At 35.4% G+C, this 23381-nt stretch overlaps 1 protein-coding gene across 1 annotated transcript in view; it reads left to right on the plus strand.

Annotated features, from left to right (window-relative positions):
* Window positions 1–23381, plus strand: part of CDK17 (cyclin-dependent kinase 17) — a 147896-nt gene that overhangs the window by 115012 nt on the left and 9503 nt on the right. Inside the window, exons 5-11 of the mRNA XM_011990301.1 lie at window positions 1339–1464; window positions 11769–11825; window positions 13133–13247; window positions 14107–14201; window positions 14499–14561; window positions 16684–16807; window positions 22493–22613. Coding sequence (XP_011845691.1) covers window positions 1339–1464; window positions 11769–11825; window positions 13133–13247; window positions 14107–14201; window positions 14499–14561; window positions 16684–16807; window positions 22493–22613 — 701 coding nt within the window. The remainder of the gene's footprint in view (window positions 1–1338; window positions 1465–11768; window positions 11826–13132; window positions 13248–14106; window positions 14202–14498; window positions 14562–16683; window positions 16808–22492; window positions 22614–23381) is intronic.

Consider the following 23381-nt stretch of genomic DNA (forward strand, 5'->3'; position numbering starts at 1 on the left):
GATAAATTAATATTTTCAATTGTTGAAATCAATGATATATTTATGTGATACAATACTAATGAAAATATTTCTTATTTTTCTTCACCTTATAGATGATTTTTAAAATCATTTGTTTTATTTAGTATTAGGGTCTGTATCTGGAGTTTCTCATTCTTCATTGAGCTGTAATTTGTTTCCCCACCACTAAGAAGGCATGCTCTAGATTATATTCTTTTTATAGTATGTATTTTTTTCTGTTTTATGAGACAGGGCCTCATTCTGTCACCCAGACTGGAGTACAGTGGTGGGATCTCAGGTTACCACAGCCTCAACCTCCTGGCCTCAAGTGATCCTCCTACCTCAGCCCCCCACGGAGCTGGGACTACAGGCACACACCACCACGCCTGGCTAATTTTTTTGTATTTTTTTTTAGAGACTGAGTTTCACTATATTGGCTTCCCAAAGTGCTAGGATTACAGGCTTGAGTCACTGCACCTGATCTATAGTGTATTTTAATATCTGGAAAGACGTATTTTTGTATCTCTCCCCCATATACACATATACTCTTTCTTATTATAGAAGGTTTTTGGATTTTTTTCTGTTTATTCTATTATTGATACATTTTAGGCATTTTATTTTGTTCTAAGAATAAGCTTATTGTGTTTTCTTAGTGGTTATATAACTTATAAGACTAATATAGGGAGGACCAGTATCTTTTCATTACTTATTCTTACCATTTGGTGGCATTGTATGTTTTTATACTTAAGTCTTACATTTCTCAGTAAATATGCAGTTCCTATACCTCTCCATTCTGTTTCATCATTTGGCTGCTATTATGAATAGGAGAAATTTCTTTTTATAGGGCTTAAATTTCTTGATGTGATGATATAGGCAAGATTCTTTTCAAGTTTCTCCCAGCTCACATTGTATAATTAAATAAAGTAGAAATGCCATTAACATGGCAGTAATAAATATAATTCTCTTTCCCCATGTTGCATACAGGATCTTATGTACTTGGTTAGTTATTTAAACTGATCACAGAGTTTGTGGTAGTCTTTGCCTATTCTTACTATAATAATTTTAAAGTAAATTTCAAGTTTAATTTACCAGTGAAAGGACTTAAAAATTACTGGGGTTGCAAAATTTCATTTCTGTAACACTTCACTGTATATGTTTGCTTACAGTAAATGTTTTTGCCGTGAGTGTGTCACATATAATCCATGTAGGTAACTTTGCAACTGCAATAAAACTTTACAGTTACTTATCGCTAAGAAATAATATATTAGAGCCTATGAATACAAAAGCCAAATGCCCTTGCCTTTTCTATTTTTGATTACTTTTTTTTTTTTTTTTTTAAAGGATTTAAATAAGCGGTTATCGCTGCCTGCAGACATCAGAATACCTGATGGGTATCTTGAAAAATTGCAGATTAACAGTCCACCATTTGACCAACCAATGAGTCGAAGGTCTCGTAGAGCTTCCTTAGTAAGTTTTTGGTCTCCTGTACCTCCACCATCAATCAGATCTGCTTGTTTGATTCTTCTGGGTGTAAACATTTTGAATTAACTTTTATATTTGACCTTGGAATAGCTAAATTTTATTATATTGCCTTCTCGATTTTATTATTTCCCATTCTTAAAGGTTTATTGGAACCCTTAAGATGCATTCAATAGAATGCATATTGGAATAGGATTTAAGGTATATTATATTTTATTTTTGGTAAATATTAATATGTGCTAGATACATAAATACATACTAGATATATAGATATACTAGATATGTGCTGGATAGATAAACATACATATTAATATATACTATATATACAGAGAAGTACACAAACCATAATTGTACAGCTCAACCAACTTTTGAAATGTTAACATACCTGTGTAACTAGTACCTGGATCAGTAAAAGAAAATTTCAGAAATCTCAGAAACCCCGTGCTACTCCCTTTCTCTTTACTTAGGATTCCTCACTTCCTCAACTGTAGCCATACTCTCTGCCTTCTGATGCTAAAGATTAGTTTTACCCATATGTGTGACACTGTTCTGATCGTACTGTTGTTATAGTATGTTTTGATATGTGGATCTTTTTAAATCCCATTCACATATATTCTTATTTATTTTTTAGATGTGTAATGTTATCTTTCTGATTATCCTTATTAAAACTTCTGAGCTTTGTGTAATTAGGAATATGTAATTATATTAAAATATATTTTATATAAATATATAGAATTATATACTTATATAAAGGTTATATATATATTGCACAATATGTATCCCAGTATGTATGTAAGTTATACATATGTATTATTTTTGTGGTTGGCTTCTTTTGTTCAGTGTTACGTTTGCGAGTTTCAGCCCTATTTTTGCGTGTAATTATAGATAGTTCATTTTCATTGTTGCATAATATTCCATTTATGAGTGTACTGTACTTTATCCATTCTCTTGTCGATGGGCATTCTGGTTGTTTTCAGTTTTTGGCTATTACCAAATAATGCTTCTATCACCATTGCTGTGCATGTTTTTTGGTTAACATATGTAAGCATTTCTGTTGAATGCTTACCTAGGAGTGGAATTGTTGCATTATATTGTATGCGTATGTTGTGCTTCCCTAGATACTGTCAACAGCTTTCCAGAGTGGTTGTACCAACTTATACTTCCATCACTAGCATATAATAGTTCTGGTTGTTCTCCTTGCCAACTTTTGATAATGTCTTTTAAAAATTATTATTTTAACTTTTCTAGTGAGTTGATAGTGGTCTCTTGGTTTTGTTTTGCATTTGTCTGATGACTAAGTTGAACACTTTTCTATGTGTTTGTTATTCATCATATGTTTCTTACATGTTTATATTTAGATACTCTCTTTGTGAATTAACTACCCAAGTCTGTTTTTCTTCTCTTTCCTATTGGGTTTTCTGTCTTTTCTTATTGGTTTATACGAATTTTTCAGTATATTTTGTATAAAGGACCTTTGTCATTACATGTCTTACAAATACATTTTCCTAATATTTAGTAATTAACCCAGCACCATTTATTCAAAGGATAACTTTTCTTATTGCAGTATCACTTTAACATAAATTCAGGTGGTTGTTTATGTGAGAATCTCTTTTGGATGATGATAGTCCTATAGTAGAGATACATATAAAGTGCTTTGGGACAACAAAAGAGTCAGGAAGTAAAATGCCTTGGTAAATTACAAACTTACAGAGATAGCAGTTGTGCTGGTCCTAGAAGGATGGGCAGAAATTCGTCAGTTAAAAATGGTCTATGAATGAAGGGTGTTCTAAGCAGAGGAAAATTTGTGTACTAAAACTAAAACCCAGAGGTTTGGGTGTGTATGTCATGTTTGGGAAATTAGAACTGATATGAAGGGTAATATGGAATAATATAAAAGCTATGGCTTGAACGGACAGGACAGATCCAGAATGAAGCCTTAGATGTCAGGCCAAGGAGTTTGGACTTCTTCCTATGTAATGAGAAGACATCAAAGGTATTTATTTAAACAGAGGCTGACATGATCACATTTTTGTTTCATAGCATTAGCTTTAGGAAAAGTACAAACAATGAATTAGAGAGAAAGACTCTAGAGGCAAGGAGAATTAGGAATTTATTCAAAATTAAGGGTGATGTGGCAATCAGATGGAAATAGAAAGTAGAACATAAATCCTAGGGACCAGGAAGGGATAAAATACCACCTAATATCCAGTTGGACTTTGCACCTGAAGGAAGAGAAATTGATGATGACTCTTGGATTGCTAGCAGTTGATGTATCTCCTTTTTTACATTATTGTTGTTGTTATTATTATTATTATTTTTTTTTTTTTTTTTTTTTTTGGAGACGGAGTCCTGCTCTGTCAAGCTGGAGTGCAGTGGTGCAATTTTGGCTCACTGCAATCTCCGCCTCCCCGGGTTCAAGCGATTCTCCAGCCTTAGCCTCCCAGGTAACTGGGATTATGGGTATGCACCGCCATGCCCCACTAATTTTTGTATTTTTAGTAGAGATGTGATTTCACCATGTTGGCCAGGCTGGTCTTGAACACCTGACCTCGAGTGATCCACCTGCCTCGGCCTCCCAAAGTGCTGGGATTACAGGCGTGAGCCACTGCATCCAGCCTTTATATATTATTATGTAATGGAACTATTTTCTTTGGAGACAAGGTCCAACTCTGTCACCTAGGCTGGAATGAGGTAGCACGATCATAGCTCACTGTAATCTTGAACTCCTGGGCCCAAGCAATTCTCACATGTCAGGCTCCTGAGTAGCTAGGACTGCAGGTGTACATCACCACACCCAGCTAATTAAAAAACTTTTTTTTTTTGTAGAGATGGTATCTCACTGTGTTGCCCATGCTGGTTTCCAATGCCTGGCCTCAAGCAATCCTTCTGCATTGGTTTCCCAAAGTGCTAGGATTATCGGTGTGAGCCACCCCACAGCACCTGGCCCAAGTGGGTCAGGTTAGATATTCCAGTTAGATATTCTAAAAAATATTTTGGTTACATACTCTAAAAAAATAAAATCACTTTATGCTGTATATACCATGAGCACATTGTTATTTGACATTCACCAATATATAAATATGGTAAAAAGTATAACACAGACTTGATTTTGGTATAAGCTTATGATTATCATAATTCAGCATCACTACTTAAGACATTTTTTTGGCAGGGGTGTGTGTGTGTGTGAGAGAGAGAGAGAGAGAGAGAGAGAGAGAGACAGAGTGTCACTTTGTCACCCAGGCAGGAGTACAATGACGCGATCTCGGCTCACTGCAACCTCTGCCTCTGGTTAAGTGATTTTCATGCCTCAGTCTCTTGAGTAGCTGATATTATAGGCATATGCCACCATGCCTGGTTAATTTTTGTATTTTTAGTAGAGACGGGGTTTTGCCGTGTTGGCCAAGCTGGTCTCGAACTGCTGACCTCAAGTGATCCACCTGCCTCAGTCTCCCACAGTGTTGGGATTACAGGCGTGGCTTGGCCAAGACATTTTTATTGGGATGATTTTGCCATTTGATTGTCAGGTCAAAGTTTTCTTTGGCTATCAATTTTTATCAAAGATTGGTACTTAGGATAAATTTTGAGGTTGTATTTGTTCCAATGGGGAGTAAAAATTGATTTAATCACCATGTAATTTTTTAAGCTATCATTTAAGAGCATCTTTTACAGTCTACATGAAATTAAGGAAAACAGTGCCCTCTAATGAATGCTAAGTGATTAGAGTTTTTATTTATGGTTAAGTGTTCCTACCTACCTCCCCCCCTTTTTTGTTGAGATGGAGTTTCACTCTTGTTGCCCATGCTGGAGTGCAATAGCATGATCTCGGGTCACCACAACCTTCGCCTCCTGGGTTCAAGCGATTCTCCTGCGTCAGCCCCCTGAGTAGCTGGGATTACAGGCATGCGCCACCATGCCTGGCTAGTTTTATATTTTTAGTAGAGACAGGGTTTCTCCATGTTGGTCAGGCTGGTCTTGAACTCCCCAATTCAGGTGATCTGCCTGCCTCAGCCTCCCAAAGTGCTGGGATTACAGGCGTGAGCCCCTGCGCCTGGCCTGGGCTTACAGATTTCAGATAAATTATGCCAGCTATGTTTTGGATTTTACTGATACATCCATTTCATTATTCATCTACCTTACTAAAGCATACTTTTTGGAAATACATTAAAAATTATTCTTCAAAATGAAAATCTCTACCTTAGGTTTATATTTGAACATAGGCAGTGAAGGGGAGGGCAAGTGAAAGTTAGGGATGGATGGAAAAGGAGTGGGAAAAAGAAATTCATTCTTTCACATGTATTAGAATTTGTGTATCTATGGATAATATATTCTTTATATACCTAAAAAGTAAAAGTTTTTTCAAAGAGATCAGTTTTTCAGCATAGAAGTCTGGACCCTAGGTTTATGTGTAAAAGAGATGGGTAAAGATTAGGGATGGATGGAAAGGAGGCAGGAAAAGAAAAATATTTATTCACGTGTACTAGAGTTCATTTTTTCCATGGATAATATACCCTTAATCTAAAAAATAAAATGTTTTTTAAGGTAAAATGTAAAATTTAGCCTTGTCTTCTAGAAGTTTTAAACTTTCAGTGTGGTGTTCTCTTTTTTTTTTTTTTTTTTTTTACAAATTATTTGTAGAGACAGGGTCACACTATATTGCCCAGGCTGGTCTTGAACTCCTGGCCTCAAGCAGTCCTCTTGCTTTGCCCTCCCAAATCATTACAGGTGTAAGCCACCTCTCCTGGCCTGTTTTCATATTTTCTAATGGCAATATATAATGAGTAGTGAAAATAACATAAAACCTTTGCTTGAGTAGGAATTAAGAAACAATTCATTTTTCCTGGAGAAGTTATACAGTGGTGCTCATTGGGTCTAATATAAATTTATGGTCATCAGCCTTGCATAGATCCCCAGTGTTGCCTGGCTACTCCACTGTCTTTCTCTGATTAACTCTTCCTCTTCTTACTGTAAGCAGATGATCTCTCTTCCTACATCAAAAAAGAGAGAGGGCCAGATGCTGTGGCTCATGCCTGTAATCCCACCACTTTGAGAGACTGAGGCAGGAGGTTTGCTTGAGCCCAGGAGTCCAAGACCAGCCTGGACAACATAGTGAGACCTCCATCTTTACAAAAAATAAACAAAGCTAGCCAGGCGTAGTGGCACACCTTTGTAGTCCCAGCTACTTGGTAGGTGGGAGGTGAGAGGATCACTTGAGCCCAAGAGGATGAGGTTGCGGTGAGCCATGATTGCACCACTGCACTCCAGCCTTGGCAACAGAGTGAGAGACCTTGTCTCAAAAATAAAAGGGGGCCATTAACTGGAAACTCCCTCCTTTTCTGTATAATAAACTTGAAAATCTACTATACATATACTCATTCTGTTCTTTGTTTTTAATTTTGAGAAGTTGTACCCCTTACTATCCCATCTTTTCAGGATGCTTAAGACTGTTATCCCTATAAACTCATGTGTGTTCAGTCTCCCATTCCTTATCTTAATCCTTTTTATTGACTTTTTATTTACGTAAACTTACAATTTTAGTTTTATATTTACAGAAAAAATTACAAAAATTATATAGTTCTTATATATCACATATCCAGTTACCATATTACTAACATTTTATATTACTTTAATACATTTGTCACAACTAAGGAACCAACATTGGTACATTACTAGTAACAAAACTCCATAGTTTATTCAGATTTTACTAATTTTTTGTCAGTGTTCTTTTTCTGTCCCAGTACTCCGTCCAGGATACCACATTACATTTAGTGATCATATGTCATGTTAAAAATATTGGCTATTGGATTGGTGAAGTGCTGTTTAGTAGTACTTTATGATTGATAAGAAATAAAATATTCTCAGCATATTTAGTTAAATATTAGAATAGTGGGAAGCCTATATGTAGATAGTCAGGATTCATCAGCGCTTCATTGCCCTTACGATAATGGTATATACCCAGTGGAAGTTTTGTGAGACTGAGTGCAGCTTCAATTAGAATGAAGGTCATCCATATATAAAAATTTGTCTTATTGTATTAAAATCATAGGTTTCTACATTTTAAGAGCATATTCCTTCCTAAACAATGAATGTTTGGATTCTTCATTCCTGGTTTTACCAATGTAGACCATATAGACCTTTCTTATTTCTCAGAGCAGGTGAGAAAATACAGTCAAGTCCTTACATTTGTCAGCAGTTAGAAAGATAAGATGGAATGTGGAAGTGAGGTTCAAAGTCCCACAGAATTTACCTTGAGCATATTATGTACAGGTATACAGGATTAAGGTGGTATTGTGGTGATGATAACAGCAATTTTTGTAAGACAAATTGACTCAGTAGAATAGAGATTCTCAATCTCTCCCCCTGCCCACCAAGTCTAAGGGATAAAACACATTTCTGTCATTAACAGTAACTGGGTAATTCCCACAGGGAGGGAAATGAATGTTTGAAAAAGCCTCCCTTTTCCCCTGCTGTTTCTTTTTTTGTTGTTGAGACGGAGTCTTGCTCTATTGCCAGGCTGGAGTGCAGTGGCACGATCTTGGCTCACCACAATCTCCGCCTCCCAGGTTCAAGCGATTCTCCTGCCTTAGCCTCCCGAGTAGCTGAGATTACAGGCGTGCACCACTACACCCAGCTAATTTTTGTATTTTTAGTAGAGACAGGGTTTCACCATGTTGACCAGGATGGTCTTGATCTCCTGACCTCATGATCCACCTGCCTCAGCCTCCCAAAGTGCTGGGATTACAGGCATGAGCCACTGTGCCCGGCCCTGTTTCTTATATATTAATACATACTCACTCTTAAAATGTCATCTATATATCCTCTGTACATAGAGAAGCTTCCTCCTTTATCTCTGGTTTCATTTTCCGCAATTTCAGTTACCTGAGGTCAAGCACAGTCTGAAGATAGGTGAATACAATGCAATAAGATTACTTTGAGAGTGAGAGATAGAGACAGCATTCACGTAACTTTTATTACAGTGTATTATTATAGTTATTTTATTGATCTCTTACTCTGCAAAATTTATAAATTATACTTTATCTTAGGAATGTATTGATATGTATAGGGGAAAACCTAGTACATACAGGTTTCAGTGCTATCTGCTGTTTCAGGCATCCACTGGTGGTCTTAGAAGTATCCCCTGTGGATAAGGGGGACCTCCTGTACTTCATTTGTTTCGGTGCTCAGTTAGAACAGCATCTCCAGCATGTGATAGAGTAATTACGTTGCTAGATCCAAAGTAAACAAAAAATTTTCCATAAGGCTTGGTATTGCTTACAAGTTACACTGAATTCTAGGAATACTATTATAAATTATAATTTAATTTATATATATATTTTTTTAGAATTTTCATATGCTTATGCTCTAAGAGTCATCTAAATAGAAGTTTGCTTGGGGCTGCCAAAAAGTGAAGTATTTTCTTGAAACAGTGAAATATCAGAAAAAATTCTCTTTATTTGTCTGGAAAGCAGGATTAAGGGGGCTTTTATATTACATGAAAATATAAGCTTTGAGCAGTGGTAGTATCATACCCGAGGTTTATCCAAGGCGCAGTTATTGCTAATTGAAAATTTTTCCCAAATACCCCGCCATGACAACTTGCAATATAGTTGGCACTGGCAATTTTTGAGTTTCTACAGAGACTGAAACAACAACATATACATTATAAAGTTTTTTGTGCTATTTCTTTAGCTATTATTTCTTTTTCTATGAAACTTTTAAAATATTCTAAAATAATCTAGGATGGAACTCAGTCTAGATTGTGAACTCATGAAAGTGGGAATCGTATCTATCTGTCTTCTCTAGCACCTAACATTGTGCTGGGTAAATGGTGAATAAATGAGCTTTGTCCTCTGTCCTCTGAATAATTTCTGTAGGAGAGCACGTCAACAAGCTAGTCATTATATCTATTGTTAGTCTTGTCGTGTTCAGCAAATAAAAATGCAAGCAAAATTTTCTAAAAATTTTATTTAAAGATTCAGTAAGTACTATTTTGATGTAATCATTAAATCGTAAGTTGGAGATTTCTAAAATGGGGGCTACGCTTTTACTTTTTGAATTAGGATCTGACAGACAATTCACTAGTGTAATTGTGCCTTTGTCTGAATTCTCTGCCTGCCTGCCTGCCTGCCTGCATGGGTGGAATTCAGTAGTGTTGTTTATTTTCTAGACTGATTATTCAAATTTAAACCTAACCTCATACATTTTTGTCTTTGCAGTCTAATTTGTAGTCCATTTACATAGTCTTTAAAGCAAACCTCGACATTTTGTCATAGTAACCATTGGACCCTAGTGTGTTTGATGTTTTAAGAACATAGTAGTGTTCATTCATTCCAGATAAAAGGATTAATAAGAAAATTTCTCTACTCCTGAGAAGAAAAAATGCCTAGCTTACAGTCTTATTTCCTGTGTGCTTCTCATTGTTGTAATGACATTTTAAATATTTTTTTCAGGAATATTCATTCTTTTGTTCATACTAGTTTGCATTTATTCTCAATATAGTGTTTTTTCCCCCCGTAAAATATGACACAAAACCTAAAATTCATGGCAAAAATGCGATAGTTCCATATTCATGAATTTATAAATTCCAGAGATAAGTATCAGAATAAAAATACTTTATTAGTTTCTGTGATCTTGGCAATTAGCTTTTTTTGTGAAGTAAAGTGTTTAAGATCATATATAAATAGGCTATATAAAACATATGTGAATTAAAATATTATTCAGAATCAGACTGTCATGTACCAGATAGTGGGCTATTTGCCATGTTTTTCATACTGATTTTAAAAACTTCACTTGTATTTTTAAAATGTTATCTATTGTAGTTTTACTTCATTTTGCATAGTTATTGATACCAGAAAGCAAAGGACTTAATACTGAGTCATGTACAATACATGGATGAATAGTGTATGATAATTGTAAAACTTCATTTTTAATTTAATGTTTTATGAAAAATGTCATATATAGGAAAATGTCATAAAGAGTACAAAAATAATTTTTCATTCATTCAATAATACCTGTAACCGAAGTTTTAATTAGTTTACTAAAATTGAGTTAAGTACTATTGGATGTGTAATTTTCCACATGGCTTTTAATATGATATATATCATTGTAACAAAAAGACAAAAACAGTTCTTTTGAGGGGCCTCTGCTACTTTATTTTCTCATTCTGTTTTACTTTTTTAAATATTTCTGCTCTCTCAGTCCCTAGTTTTCAATCTATCAAAAATTTTTTTTCCTAAATGTTGTTACAGTTTTTTCTTTTTCATTTTAAATATTGGGTCTGTATTACATATTTAGGTATATTTCATCTGCCCCATTTATCATCTCCATACACAATAGGCAGGCAAGCTCAAGGTTTTTGAGAACTCACTTTTAAAGCATTTTCTCTTGTTGTGGGTTGTTGTTTTTTTTGTTTTTGTTTTTGTTTTTGGCGAGAGGGTGTAGCCAGAATTAGACTTACGTTGCTGCTTCTATGTTTGCCATTTCCTGATCCGCAGTAGAGCATGATTTTCAGTTGTCTTTTTCATTATATTTTGATTGGAAAGCCTGAAACAAATAGTATTTTATTGTTTGCACGGCTTCCTTGGGAATTAAGATTGATAAGGGAAAATATATAGGAAAAATATTTATTTTGCAATTTTGTTAAAAAGAAAATCCCAAGTAGTTATCCTTGATAAGATTCTTTAGTATCTTAAAATGCCTGTGGTATCTTAGAATAAAACAAAATATTTTTCATGACAGAGTGTTAACTACATATATAGAGGTTGGGTTGACAATTTTGATTGTGAACTTTGATATTTTTGAACCTTTGAATATTCCAACATTGGGTTTATTTTAAAACTTGATAGATATTCAACCATTTGATTATAATCAGATTTTTCTATTCTTAGTCACTCTTTAGAGTGGAAAAGTTTCAAAAGTTGAGGAAGAGATGAATTGAAACTTTAAGAATAAATACTAGGCCAGGCGCGGTAGCTCACACCTGTAATCCCAGCACTTTGGGAGGCCAAGGCAGGCAGATCACTTGAGGTCAGGAGTTCGAGAACAGCCTGGCCAACGTTTTGAAACCCTGTCTCTGCTAAAAATACAAAAATTAGCTGGGCGAGGTGGTGCGCGTCTGTAATCCCAGCTGCTCCGGAGGCTGAGGCAGGAGAATCACTCAAACCCAGGAGGTGGAGGTTGCAATGAGCCAAGATTGTGCCACCGCACTCCAGCCTGGGCGACAGAGTGAGACGACGCTGTCTCAAAAAAAAAAAAAAAAAGAATAAATACAAAATTTATCATTGTTTACTTTTCAGTCAGAAATCGGCTTTGGAAAAATGGAAACCTACATCAAATTGGAAAAGCTTGGAGAGGTAAGTAAATATTTATTTCAAAAATGTAAGACACATTTTTTTCTTATTCTTCATTCTCTGTTACTCCACAGTTTTTGTTAACCTGGAAAAAATATAAATACTGATGTCTACAAGATTATGTACTTGTTCTGGAAAGGTAACAGAGTTTCTAGGAGTTAAGAGTCGTCAGTTCTTGAAATTATCCCATCAGTTTGAGAGGAAATGGATTTTTTTTATAGCTTTGAAATTTTTATTGCAGTAGAAGTATTATGTTTTCTTGATAACAAAGTAGGCATTTGTCACTTAGTCCACTGGCATTCTACTGTCTGTGCCATTATGGGAAATTGCGTGAGTTCAGACCTGTGAAAAGTCAGAATAAAGATAAAAACACATTTTTTGAAAGTTAAGGAAATTCTTAAGATCTTGGTTTTCTTGGGCTTGCTACTGGTACTACTGATTTAGAAGTGGCCTACCTCCTATAGTAAGAAAGGGCAAAGAAAATAATAGGGAAGCCTTAAAGGAGCTTGAGGGCTGTCCTGGCAATGATAGAAGAGATTCTTGTTTTTTAAAGGAGAGTTAATGTACGAAGATTCTGAAAAGTCTAGAAACATGGGTAGAATTTTTATGATTGCCGGGCGCGGTGGCTCACGCCTGTAATCCCAGCATTTTGGGAGGCCAAGGCGGGTGGATCACGAGGTCAGGAGTTTGAGACCAGCCTAGCCAACATTGTGAAAGCCCGTCTGTACTGAAAATACAAAAATTAGCCGGGCGTGGTGGCGGGCGCCTGTAATCCCAGCTACTCGGGAGGCTGAGTCAGGAGAATCGCTTGAAACCGGAAGATGGAGGTTGAAGCAAGCTGAGATCGTGCCACTTGCACTGTAGCCTGGGCGAAAGAATGAAACTCCATCTCAAAAAAAAAAAAATTGTGATTTAACAATATGTATATTACGTTTTCATTTTTCAATTAATATGTTCAATTAGTGTCCATCAGTCTCCATATACCATTGCAGGTAAAGCACCTTTGATTTTAAAGCTGTTGATCTAATTGTTAATCTGAAGTAAAGTACAAAAAGTAAATATTCTGCCTATGTTTTTATACTCTTGAGGCACTCTGTAGTGTTCACAGAAGTATGGAAGCTGTGCATATGAACTGAAAGTCCTGTCTGCAGTAAGAAAAGCCAAGGCTGATCATTGTGTGTTTTTCTTTGCAAGATGGAATTTAACAATGCTTAGAAATTAGAAATTCAGGTAGAGCTCTTTATTATAAGATGGTATTAAATAGACTCTTATGATACTTTTGATGTGTCCTTTAAAAATATATTTTATAGGGTACATATGCAACAGTGTATAAAGGAAGAAGTAAATTGACAGAGAATTTGGTGGCATTAAAAGAGATCCGATTGGAACATGAAGAAGGTGCACCCTGCACAGCTATAAGAGAAGGTATAATAATTATACAGAACATTTTAAAATCAGAGTGGTGGAATAAGAGTTTATTTTTTATAAGTAAAAAGAGCTCAGATATACAAGTAATAAATGACTGGAAGATATAATTAAACCTTTAAAAAGCTAATTTCTAAAGCAGATATTCACAAGAAAGGAATTATATTAGTGTATAACTTATAATGAAATCTGAATTCATTAAAAATCACTATCATAGACAACTATGTGTCACAGGGAAATGTTATACATTGGTACATGGGGAACATGGTAACTATAAATTAGCCAGATAAACTAAATAAATTAAAAAACAGTATGTAAACATATTTATATCATAGTACCATTTTATAAAGAAAATATTATTCAGAAAATGGCTTGAGGCAACCGATTAGTAATGTGGAGGGGAAAAATGGTTCCATGTACTTTATATCTAAATTAATCCCAGAAGTTTCAAAAGTTAACATTTAAGAAAAATACAGAAGGTGATAAGAGAATATTATAATATTGGGAACAATTTTAAGTATTATAATATCAAACCCGGTAGTATAAAAGAAAAGAAAAAACTGATTTCCATGAAAATTTTTACAACCAATCCCCTTGGTAAATTATTGTTTTAAACTTAAGAGAATCTTTTTTTTTTTTTTTTTTAAATAGCACTGTTTTCCAGGCTGGTCTTGAACTCCTGGGCTCAAGTGATCCGCCTGCCTCAGCCTCTCAAAAGTGCTGGGATTATAGGTGTGAGCCACCGCCCAAGACCTGAACTTAAGAGAATCTTTTAATCAGTTCATATGTTCAACTTACTTCAGGTTTTTATAAAGACTACCACAGACTAAACAATTGTCTTTCTTTTTCTGTTTTGCAGTTTCACTATTAAAGGATTTAAAACATGCAAATATAGTAACCTTACATGACATTGTTCACACAGATAAATCTTTGACTTTGGTGTTTGAGTATCTGGTAAGCATCTCATAAAAATTCAGTATTTAACTTTGCTTTAGAAAAACATAGTAAACTGGACTTTTAGTTTGTTTTTTATTTTTCTTTAAACTGCAACTGTGCTTAGATAAATTGGACTTTTTAACAGCCCAAGGAGCTTTATTGTTTAGTTATCAGTTTTTAATTAAATTAAATTATGTGTATGGTGCATCCAATATCTTTTCTTGAAAAACGACATATTTTGAAAAACACTATTAAGTGAACCAGTCACAACATTCTGAAAACTGTATCACATAGCAGAGTACTGTGTTTTTCCAGGATAAAGACCTGAAACAGTACATGGATGACTGTGGAAACATCATGAGTATGCACAACGTAAAGGTATGTTTTCGTATGTAATTTTAAAATTTTGTTTAAAGCATAGGTGAACCATTATATAATGAAATGTACCAGCCTCATAACTCTTTTTCAGGGTTTTCTGTTTGGCCTTTATAGGTTATTGTCCTCTGAACATGCAATATTTACCCAGAACTTCTGTTGACTATACTATAGCTTTCTTAGGATCAGACCTTTTTGTAGAACCACTTTATTCTTTTGACATTTCACATTATAACTGATTGTCCTAATATAGAATATATGTACAGGTATATTCTGCTTTAAAAAAAAATTCAAAATAAATACAAATGATGGGTGCATTCTGTGAAAGGCCTTCTTTAAATAGTGAACTCCCCAAATAAATGGTATTTAATTATAAAACAACAACTTTTCAGAACTAATGAATAAGGCCAGAACATGCAGGTTTTGTGGACCCTATGCTGGAAATACCAATCTGTACTGTTAGGAAGCAGAGTAAGATAATTGGTATGTTTTCTTACTACAACATATTTAAAAATTTAATGCTAAAAAAGTTTGCCATAAAATCAGTGCCAGATGACACCCAAAAGTTATCAACTGAGTAACAGCATCAGGCATAGTTTGTATTCTTATAGTAGGTTTCTTTGACCTGAGTGGTGTATCCAAATTTAGCAAAGATTTATTTATCCAAACTTAGTCAACAATATGTAAGAACCTATTCTGAAAATAGGCTGTCACAGCTGTGCACTTCAGACATTTCTAATTCTGTAGGTAGTAATTTTAAACTTACATTTAAAAAAATATTAAGTTTGGTGGTTATAAGAGAGAGCCAGTTTCTGTTACTAAAAGACAGCTCAGAACATATGGATAACACATTGCTAAGGATTTTTAAAAAGGGCTTTAAATGTACTTCCATATATATTCTGTCAGGGTTGTTTTCATCATATTTCACATTTTTTGTTTGCAAAGTGTTATAACTGTCATTTTGTATCTTTTTTTGGTTTTAATTTTGTTTTTCCTGCTTTTTACTAGCAATAATTTGAAAATAAAACAAGGTCCTTCATGATGTTAATTTCACAAATGTTGAGACGTTTATTTCTTTAATGCCAGGTTTACATGATTAGCTTAAGTTGGAAAGCATTTATTATTTATTTGTTTAAATGGCCTTTATACTTGCAAAATACAAAGTGTAACAGGAATTCATTTATAGTAATTTTAGAGTTTTAAAAACATAATTATGTAGACTGCAGAGACTTTGGCACAGAGAATTCATTCAGGCGTACCATTGACCTGCTGCCTGGCTGCCTCAGTATTCTGATGCTCTATTTTTCACCTACAAATGAACTGAGGAGAAACTCTTGAATCCTCTGTACTTGAGGTTCTTTTTGTTAAGCCCAGAGAATCAAAGGTCTTATGTGTTCCAGAAGCCTCTTTCTACCAAAATCTACAACTAAAACCCTACCATTAGCCTTATAGGAATTGCTTTTTTCAGAGTCGTTCAGAACACTATAGGGCTAATGCCCCTTTGTGAATCACAGTAGATTTTGAAGGCTGAGTAGGACGTGCTGAAAGTAAAGTACCCAAGAGGTGGGTGATAGAAGCTGGTTTAGGTTATTTTTATAGTAAGTAATTTGCCAGAGCTGTGCAGCAGCATTATCTTTGATACCTCAGACTTTTCATAAAATCACCAACTCCAGTGCCTTATTTTAAAGACACTGCCCCAGATCAGAGTTTTTCTTTTTGTTTTTTTAAGGAGCGTTGAGTGGGAGGGGGATTGGTTGGTTGTTTTGCCAGAATTTTATAATTAAACTATGTAAACCTTAGTAGGCCTGTAAGTTTATGAGGATATGTTTTTTAAGTCGTTTTCCACAGTAAATCAACTGTTACTGCTAGGAGGAAGTTTCATTTTAAAAAATATTTCCATAGATACTGTTAGACTAAAAGAAGTGGGTGCTTCAAATAGAATAATAAACTATTAAATTCAGAAAGCCACTATAAAAGGAAATAGACATTGTACTTACGGATGCAATTACTTTCTTTTTCCTGTTACAATGTTCTAGGCCAGTTGCTTTTCTGCTTACTATCATTTATGCTTATACTAAAGCATGTCTCATCTGTAAGACTAATTTTTATTTATTTGTTTCTATAGCTGTTTCTGTACCAAATTCTACGTGGTTTGGCCTATTGCCATAGAAGAAAGGTATTGCATCGAGACTTGAAACCACAGAACCTCCTCATTAATGAAAAAGGAGAATTAAAGCTAGCAGATTTTGGTATGGAATGTATGAGATATCTATTAGTACTTCCAGGTTCTTAAATTTAAAAGATCAACCACTGTCATAATATGCCATTGCTTTTATGTGGGTTTGGAAATTGTCTTGGTAGCCCACAGAATAAGATATTTGACAGAACTTTGGTGGGTGATTTATGTTGGTTATTAGCAGCAAATTGTAAAAGGCACAGACTGTTCTCAGGTGTGGACATAGACCCCTAGGGCTCCTGAGACCCTTGTAGGAGGCCTCTAAATGTAAATATATTACCAAAATTGTACCATCTGTTATTTGCCTTTTTCACTGTGTTAATACTTGCAATGATGATCCCAAAGTAATAACGCATAAAACTATATATCAAAGTAGTGGCACCAAAATAAATCATTGTATTCTTTTTGTTTGTTTGTTTGAGAGATGGAGTTTTGCTCTTGAAGCCCAGGCTGGAGTACAATGGTGTGATCTTGGCTCACTGCAACCTCCGCCTCCTGGGTTCAAGTGACTCTCCTGCCTCAGCCTCCCTGGTAGCTGGGATTACAGGCATGCGCCACCATGCCTTGCTAATTTTGTATATTTAGTGTGACCACCATGTTGGTCAGGCTGGTCTCAAACTCCTGACCTCAGGTGGTCCACCCACCTCGGCCTCCCAGAGTGCTGGGATTACAGGCGTGAGCCACCGGGCCCAGGCCATCATTGTATTCTTTACCACTACATTTACGTAAAGGGAAAACTGTCAGTTACACTTAAAAAGGTACATGATGAAGCAATAAAATTTATTAATTGTATTTAATTTCCATCCTTGACATTTCTTTTTAATATTTTATGTGATAAAATGGGAAGTGTACATAAAACACATTTGCTGCACACAGAAATAATGTGGTTGCCTCTCAAGGAAGAGTACTCGTGATTATTTGAGTGCAAATTGAACTAGCCCCGTTATTTGAAGGGACACCATTTTTACTTAATGACTGACAGACGAACTATGGTTATTCAGACTTAGGTATTTGGCAGACATTTTCCTGAAAATGAATGAAGGAAGCCTATCATTTCAAGGACAAGAACTCACAATATTTCTTGCCAATAATAAAATTCAAGTTTTCAAGCAAGAATTAGAGTTTGGAAATTGGGATCTGCTTTGAGTTTGGTGGCTTTTTAGTACTCAGAGACTTTTCTGATGAGATCGATGTTGATGTTAACACGATTTTTCGATATGCTGAAAAAGTGTATAAACATTTGGAATGTATAACTCAGGGAACCAGTGTTTTCCAAATGGCCAATGCATGACATTACAGAATCATGCATGGATAAAAGACCCATTTAAAGTACAAGATAGATCAATGAATTTTAGTGCAACAAAAGTATGAGAGGTTCATCGTTATAATTTCTGTTGCCACAAAGCTTTAAAGAGACCACTTACTTTGTAGTTCTGATGTAATGTCAAAGAAAACTATTCACGTTTATCAGAAAAGGCTATTAAAATGCCCCTCCTCTTTCCAGCCTCATATCTGTGTGAGATCTGATTTCCTTCCTATATGTATGTATGTTGTGATATGTATATTTCATCTACTGTGATACATGTGATATGTATCAAAGTAACATATCACAACACATTGAATGCAAAAACAGATGTGGAATCCAGTTGTCTTCTATTAAAATCAACTTTAGGCCAGACATAGTGGCTTAGGGGTGTAATCCCAGCACTTAAGAGGCTGAGGTGGGAGGATCACTTGAAGCCAGGAGTTTAAGACCAGCTTGGGCAACATAGCAGGACCCCATCTCTACACCAAAAACAAGATTTCAAAGAGATTTACAAGAAGGCCATTCTTCTTACTAAGTTTTGTTTTTATATAAAAAAAGTTTTCCATAAAAATGTCATTCATGCTATATATAATGGGTGGTGTTTTTAAAGAGAAAATATTTTAAAATTTGCTGTTTTAATTTCTAATGTGGCAAATATCAGTAAATATATCCACAAAAATAAAAGCTCTTTAGGTCTTTGATAATTTTCAAGAGTAGAAAATGGGTCTTGAGAGCAATGAGTTTAGAAGCAACTACTGAAAGGAGTTCCCTTAATATACCTGCCACCATTACTCTGTATTATATGCTCAATAATTTAATTGCAGCTATTTATCTATATCTTTTTAGCTAACCTGGTTTTAAGGGAATTGAAAGTAAAATCAAATGCTCTTTTTGCTTCTAGAAAGTAAACTTTTTCGTATCGAAGGAACTCTGTAGAGTAGCTTTGAATTTTTTGTATTCCACATTCTGAGAGTTTGAATACTCTTAGAGAACTTACTTTTTAAAAACCCATGCAGTTTTCCATAACTAGAATTTATAGGTCTTTTTCATAAATGATTATGGTAGTTTTTTGTTTGTTTGTTTTAAGACAGGGTCTTGCTCTGTCACCCTGGCTGGAGTGTAGTGGTGCAATCTCAGCTCACTACAACCTCCGCCTTCTGGGTTCAAGCGATTCTGGTGCCTCAGCCCCCAAATAGCTGGGATTACAGGGGTGCCACCACACCCAGATAAATTTTGTATTTTTAGTAGAGATGGGGTTTCACCGTGTTGTTCAGGCTGGTCTCAAACTCCTGGCCTCAAGCAATCTGCCTGCCTTGGCCTCCCAAAATGCTGGGATTACAGGTGTGAGCCATCACACCTGGCTTTGATTATGCTAGTTTTATGTTTGGAGTATTTCGTTAAATTTGATAAATACAAGTGTTTCAAGTATTACTCTTCACTGTTATTAAATAGTGAATTTGTTCTGGAAATGCCTATACTTTTGCTCATTTAATACTTTGCCATTTGAAGGGTAAATTACTTTTTGCATTTCCTTCTTTAAAAAGGAAATGTGTGGGTCACCTGTGTTTGAATAACAATTATAAGCTATTTACATATGCTTTCATAGATTATAAAGTCTCTTCATGGGCATAGTTTATGTTGTTACTTCCCTTATAATAATTGTTACTCTGTCTCTCTTTTTTCTTTCTCCTTCCCTCAGCCACCATTTCCTTTTCACCCTTTTTCCTTCTTCTCTGTCTTAGCTACTCTGCATTTAATGCTCTTTAGTCCCAATCCCAAAATGAATGTCAGTGAAGAGAAATACTTTCGTGAGGCCAAGGCAGGTGGATCACATGAGGTCAGGAGTTCAATACCAGCCTGACCAACGTGGTAAAACGCTGTCTCTACTCAAAATAGAAAAATTAGCTGGGCATTGTGGTGGGCACCTGTAATCCCAGCTCTTTGGGAGGCTGAGGCAGGAGAATTGCTTGAACCCGGGAGGCAGAGGTTGCAGTGAACCAAGATCATGCCACTGCATGACAGAGCGAGACTCATCTCAAAAAAAAAAAAAAATGCCAAAGGAATGTCAAGGACTATAAAAAAATCTACCTTTGGCTGGGTCCGGTTGCTGACACCGGTAATCCCAGCACTTTGGAAGGCCCAGCAGGCAGATTGCTTTAGCTCAGGAGTTCAAAACCAGTCTGGGCAATATAGCAAATACCTGCCTCTACAAAAAATTTAAAAATTAGCCAGGTGTGGTTGTGTGCACCTCTAGTCGCAGCCACTCGGGAGGCTGAGATAGTAGGATCAGTTGTGCCTGGGAGGTTGAGGCTTCAGTGAGTCATGATCAAGCCACTTCATTCTAGCCTGGGTGATAGAGCAAGACCGTGTCTCCAAGAAGAAGAAGAAGAAAAAAACTACTTTTTTCAGGGAATACTCTTGAGTGCTTTAAATTTTGCTTCTAACCTCTACAAAGCAAGCTAGGCAAATTTTACCTACAGGGCAACAAGAAATTCTGATTATTCCATGAGATAGTATATTCAACTCTGTCTCTATTTCTTCCTTTTTTTGGTTGCATAGTAAATATGACTTCATGTGAAGGAGGGTCACATAACTTTGAGTATTTATCCTGTAAGGTGTTCTCTGTCCCTCTGAAAATTCTACCCTTTTCCCATGAGCAGTGAAAATCAGAAGTCTTGGAACTAGTGATATAGATATTTTCACTAATGATAGAAAATGGCTTATATAATAATACCATATCACATTTAATTATTTTGGTTTAGGAGAGATTGTTTCATTTCATTCCAACCAATATTGAAATTCTAATTGTGAACTAGAAGTCCATGTAGACAAACACTGTAGTTCAGAATCCTCTCAGGAGTGGGAGAGTAGGATACAGAGGAAACTATAACTGATAATTTGCCTTGATATGGTATGTTGCGGGATAAGCACATTAGCAACCCTGTCCTTTGCCTTCCTATAACCCACTTTTAATATCAAGAAGAGAGATCAGAAACCTACCTCCATCTTGTTAATTAACTACCAAAATCAGTATGAAAATAATTTGTCGGTCGGACTTACTTCACCAACTTGAGATGCTAGAGTAAAACTTGTAATTAAATGAAATAATGTCAACATTGTTCCAGTTATACCCTTTCCCCATTATACTGAACTAAAATACTATATGAGTCCTGCCTCATTAAATTTCTGACATTGTTTATGTGACCTTATTCAGTAAAATAAAATATTGAGTTATTTTGTGACATTTTTATTTAATATTTTAATCAGATATACAAAGTTATATATAACAGCAATCTCAGCCTAAAAAATTCTTCCTTGTTTTGGCCAAATAAATTAATAATTTTCCAGATAGTTTTCAAAGTTGCTTCTTCAGATCGTAATTTAGAGGCTTAGAGATAGTAACAACTCTCTCACACTAGTAACTCGAGATAAAGTTGTAAACTCTAGCCTTTATTTCTGGATTATCAATGGATTCCATATTAAATTAGCAAAGGAATGGCAAATGTTTTATATCACTTACAGCAGGCTTGTCTGACCCATAGCCCATAGGCTGCATGTGGCCCAGGATGGCTTTGAATGCAGCCCAACACAAATTCGTAAACTTTCTTAAAACATGAGATTTTTTTACGATTTTTTTTTTTTTTTAAGGTCACAGCTGTTGTTAGTGTATTTTATGTGTGGCTTAAGACAGTTCTTCTTCCATTGTAGCCCAGGGAAGCTAAAACATTGGACACCCCTGACTTAAACAGCAATTAATAATATCCAAGGACAATGAAGTCTGTCTTACTCCAAAATCATCCATGTAACTTAAAACCTAAAAAGGGAGTACGGAACAGCATTGTAATTTTATTCTGAGGAAATTGTCTCTAAGTCGAGTTCTGCAAAGAAATTGTCAGTAAATCTCAGTGAGATTATGGATCAGTAACTTCACAGTTTTTGATAAAAAATGGTATAGCACATGAAAGTTGGAATCAGGTTAAAAGGTGACAAAAGCTCATAGCTGTTAGAAGTAAAATTGTGTGTCTCAATGTCATTGGCTTATTTTTGATTAATTTAATTGCAGTTGAGAGATAATTTTGGCATCATGATTCATGGACAGAAGGAAAACATCTTAAGTTTAGATTCACCCAGAACACTTCACCAGGTGTATTCAAACATAAAAGCAAGCATAGTCTCTGGTTGTGGAATTCTTGTTTAGTTCACTACATAAGGATTTGCTGACTCAGGGCCACTTGCACTCAACAAATTCCTAAAGCTAATTGTGTTGAAGCCTCAAGAAGCTACGAATTAACCATCTCAGGCATCCCTTTGAATGGAGTCATGGTGAGAATAGGGTCTGAGAGATCCATTATAGCTTTTGCTTTAACCCTTTGTTTTATTTTCCCTATGAAGGACTAGCCCGAGCCAAGTCAGTTCCCACAAAGACCTACTCAAATGAAGTTGTCACACTATGGTACCGGCCACCTGATGTGCTTCTTGGTTCCTCGGAGTACTCAACACAGATTGACATGTGGTAAATATATACAGATGTCACTGACATTTATAATTTTGAAAGAATGTAACTGTTAATGCAGGGTGTATTGATAAGTATTTGACTTTTAAGGAGGTATGATTTTAAAGAGCCATAATATAAACAATGATTAATGAGTTCTGGCATGGGAATTAGATTACCTAGGTTTAAATACCAGTTCTGCCATTTAGAACTATGTAATAACTTTATTAAAATTACTGGCCTTTGCCTCAGTTTCCTCATTTAAGGAAATGGGAATAGTAACAACTACTTTGAAGTGTTGTAGGAGATGTTAAGATTAAATGAACACTCAGAGGAGTGCTTTATGAGACACTCAAGAGTATCTGATACATAGTAATTTAAAACAAAATTGTCATTTTATCATCATTTAATATTCACCAAAATCTTTCTGCTTTAACTTGAACTAAAGGTAAAAATTAAAATATTGTAGTTATCTTTTTCACACACCACTTCGATCCTGACACTCTTCTACTCAAACACCATTATTGCCACCTCCTTCATTACCTATAGAATAAGGTACAATTAATTCCTCAATCTGATACTTAAGGATTTCCATAAGATGTCTCTAAACTACCTTTTCCAACTTATTTCAGACTATTTCTCAACAGAAATGTTCCCTTTTAGCAACATGGCATACTGACTACATCTCAGGAATAACGTGGACTTTCCTACCTTTGCTCTTGGTGTTCATACCAGTCCACCCATCTGGAATGCCCACTCTGGTGCCCTAACTTGGGCTCATTCCTAGTA

This window comes from Mandrillus leucophaeus, unplaced genomic scaffold (assembly GCF_000951045.1).
Source record: "Mandrillus leucophaeus isolate KB7577 unplaced genomic scaffold, Mleu.le_1.0 Scaffold377, whole genome shotgun sequence".
Taxonomy (NCBI): Eukaryota; Metazoa; Chordata; class Mammalia; order Primates; family Cercopithecidae; genus Mandrillus; species Mandrillus leucophaeus.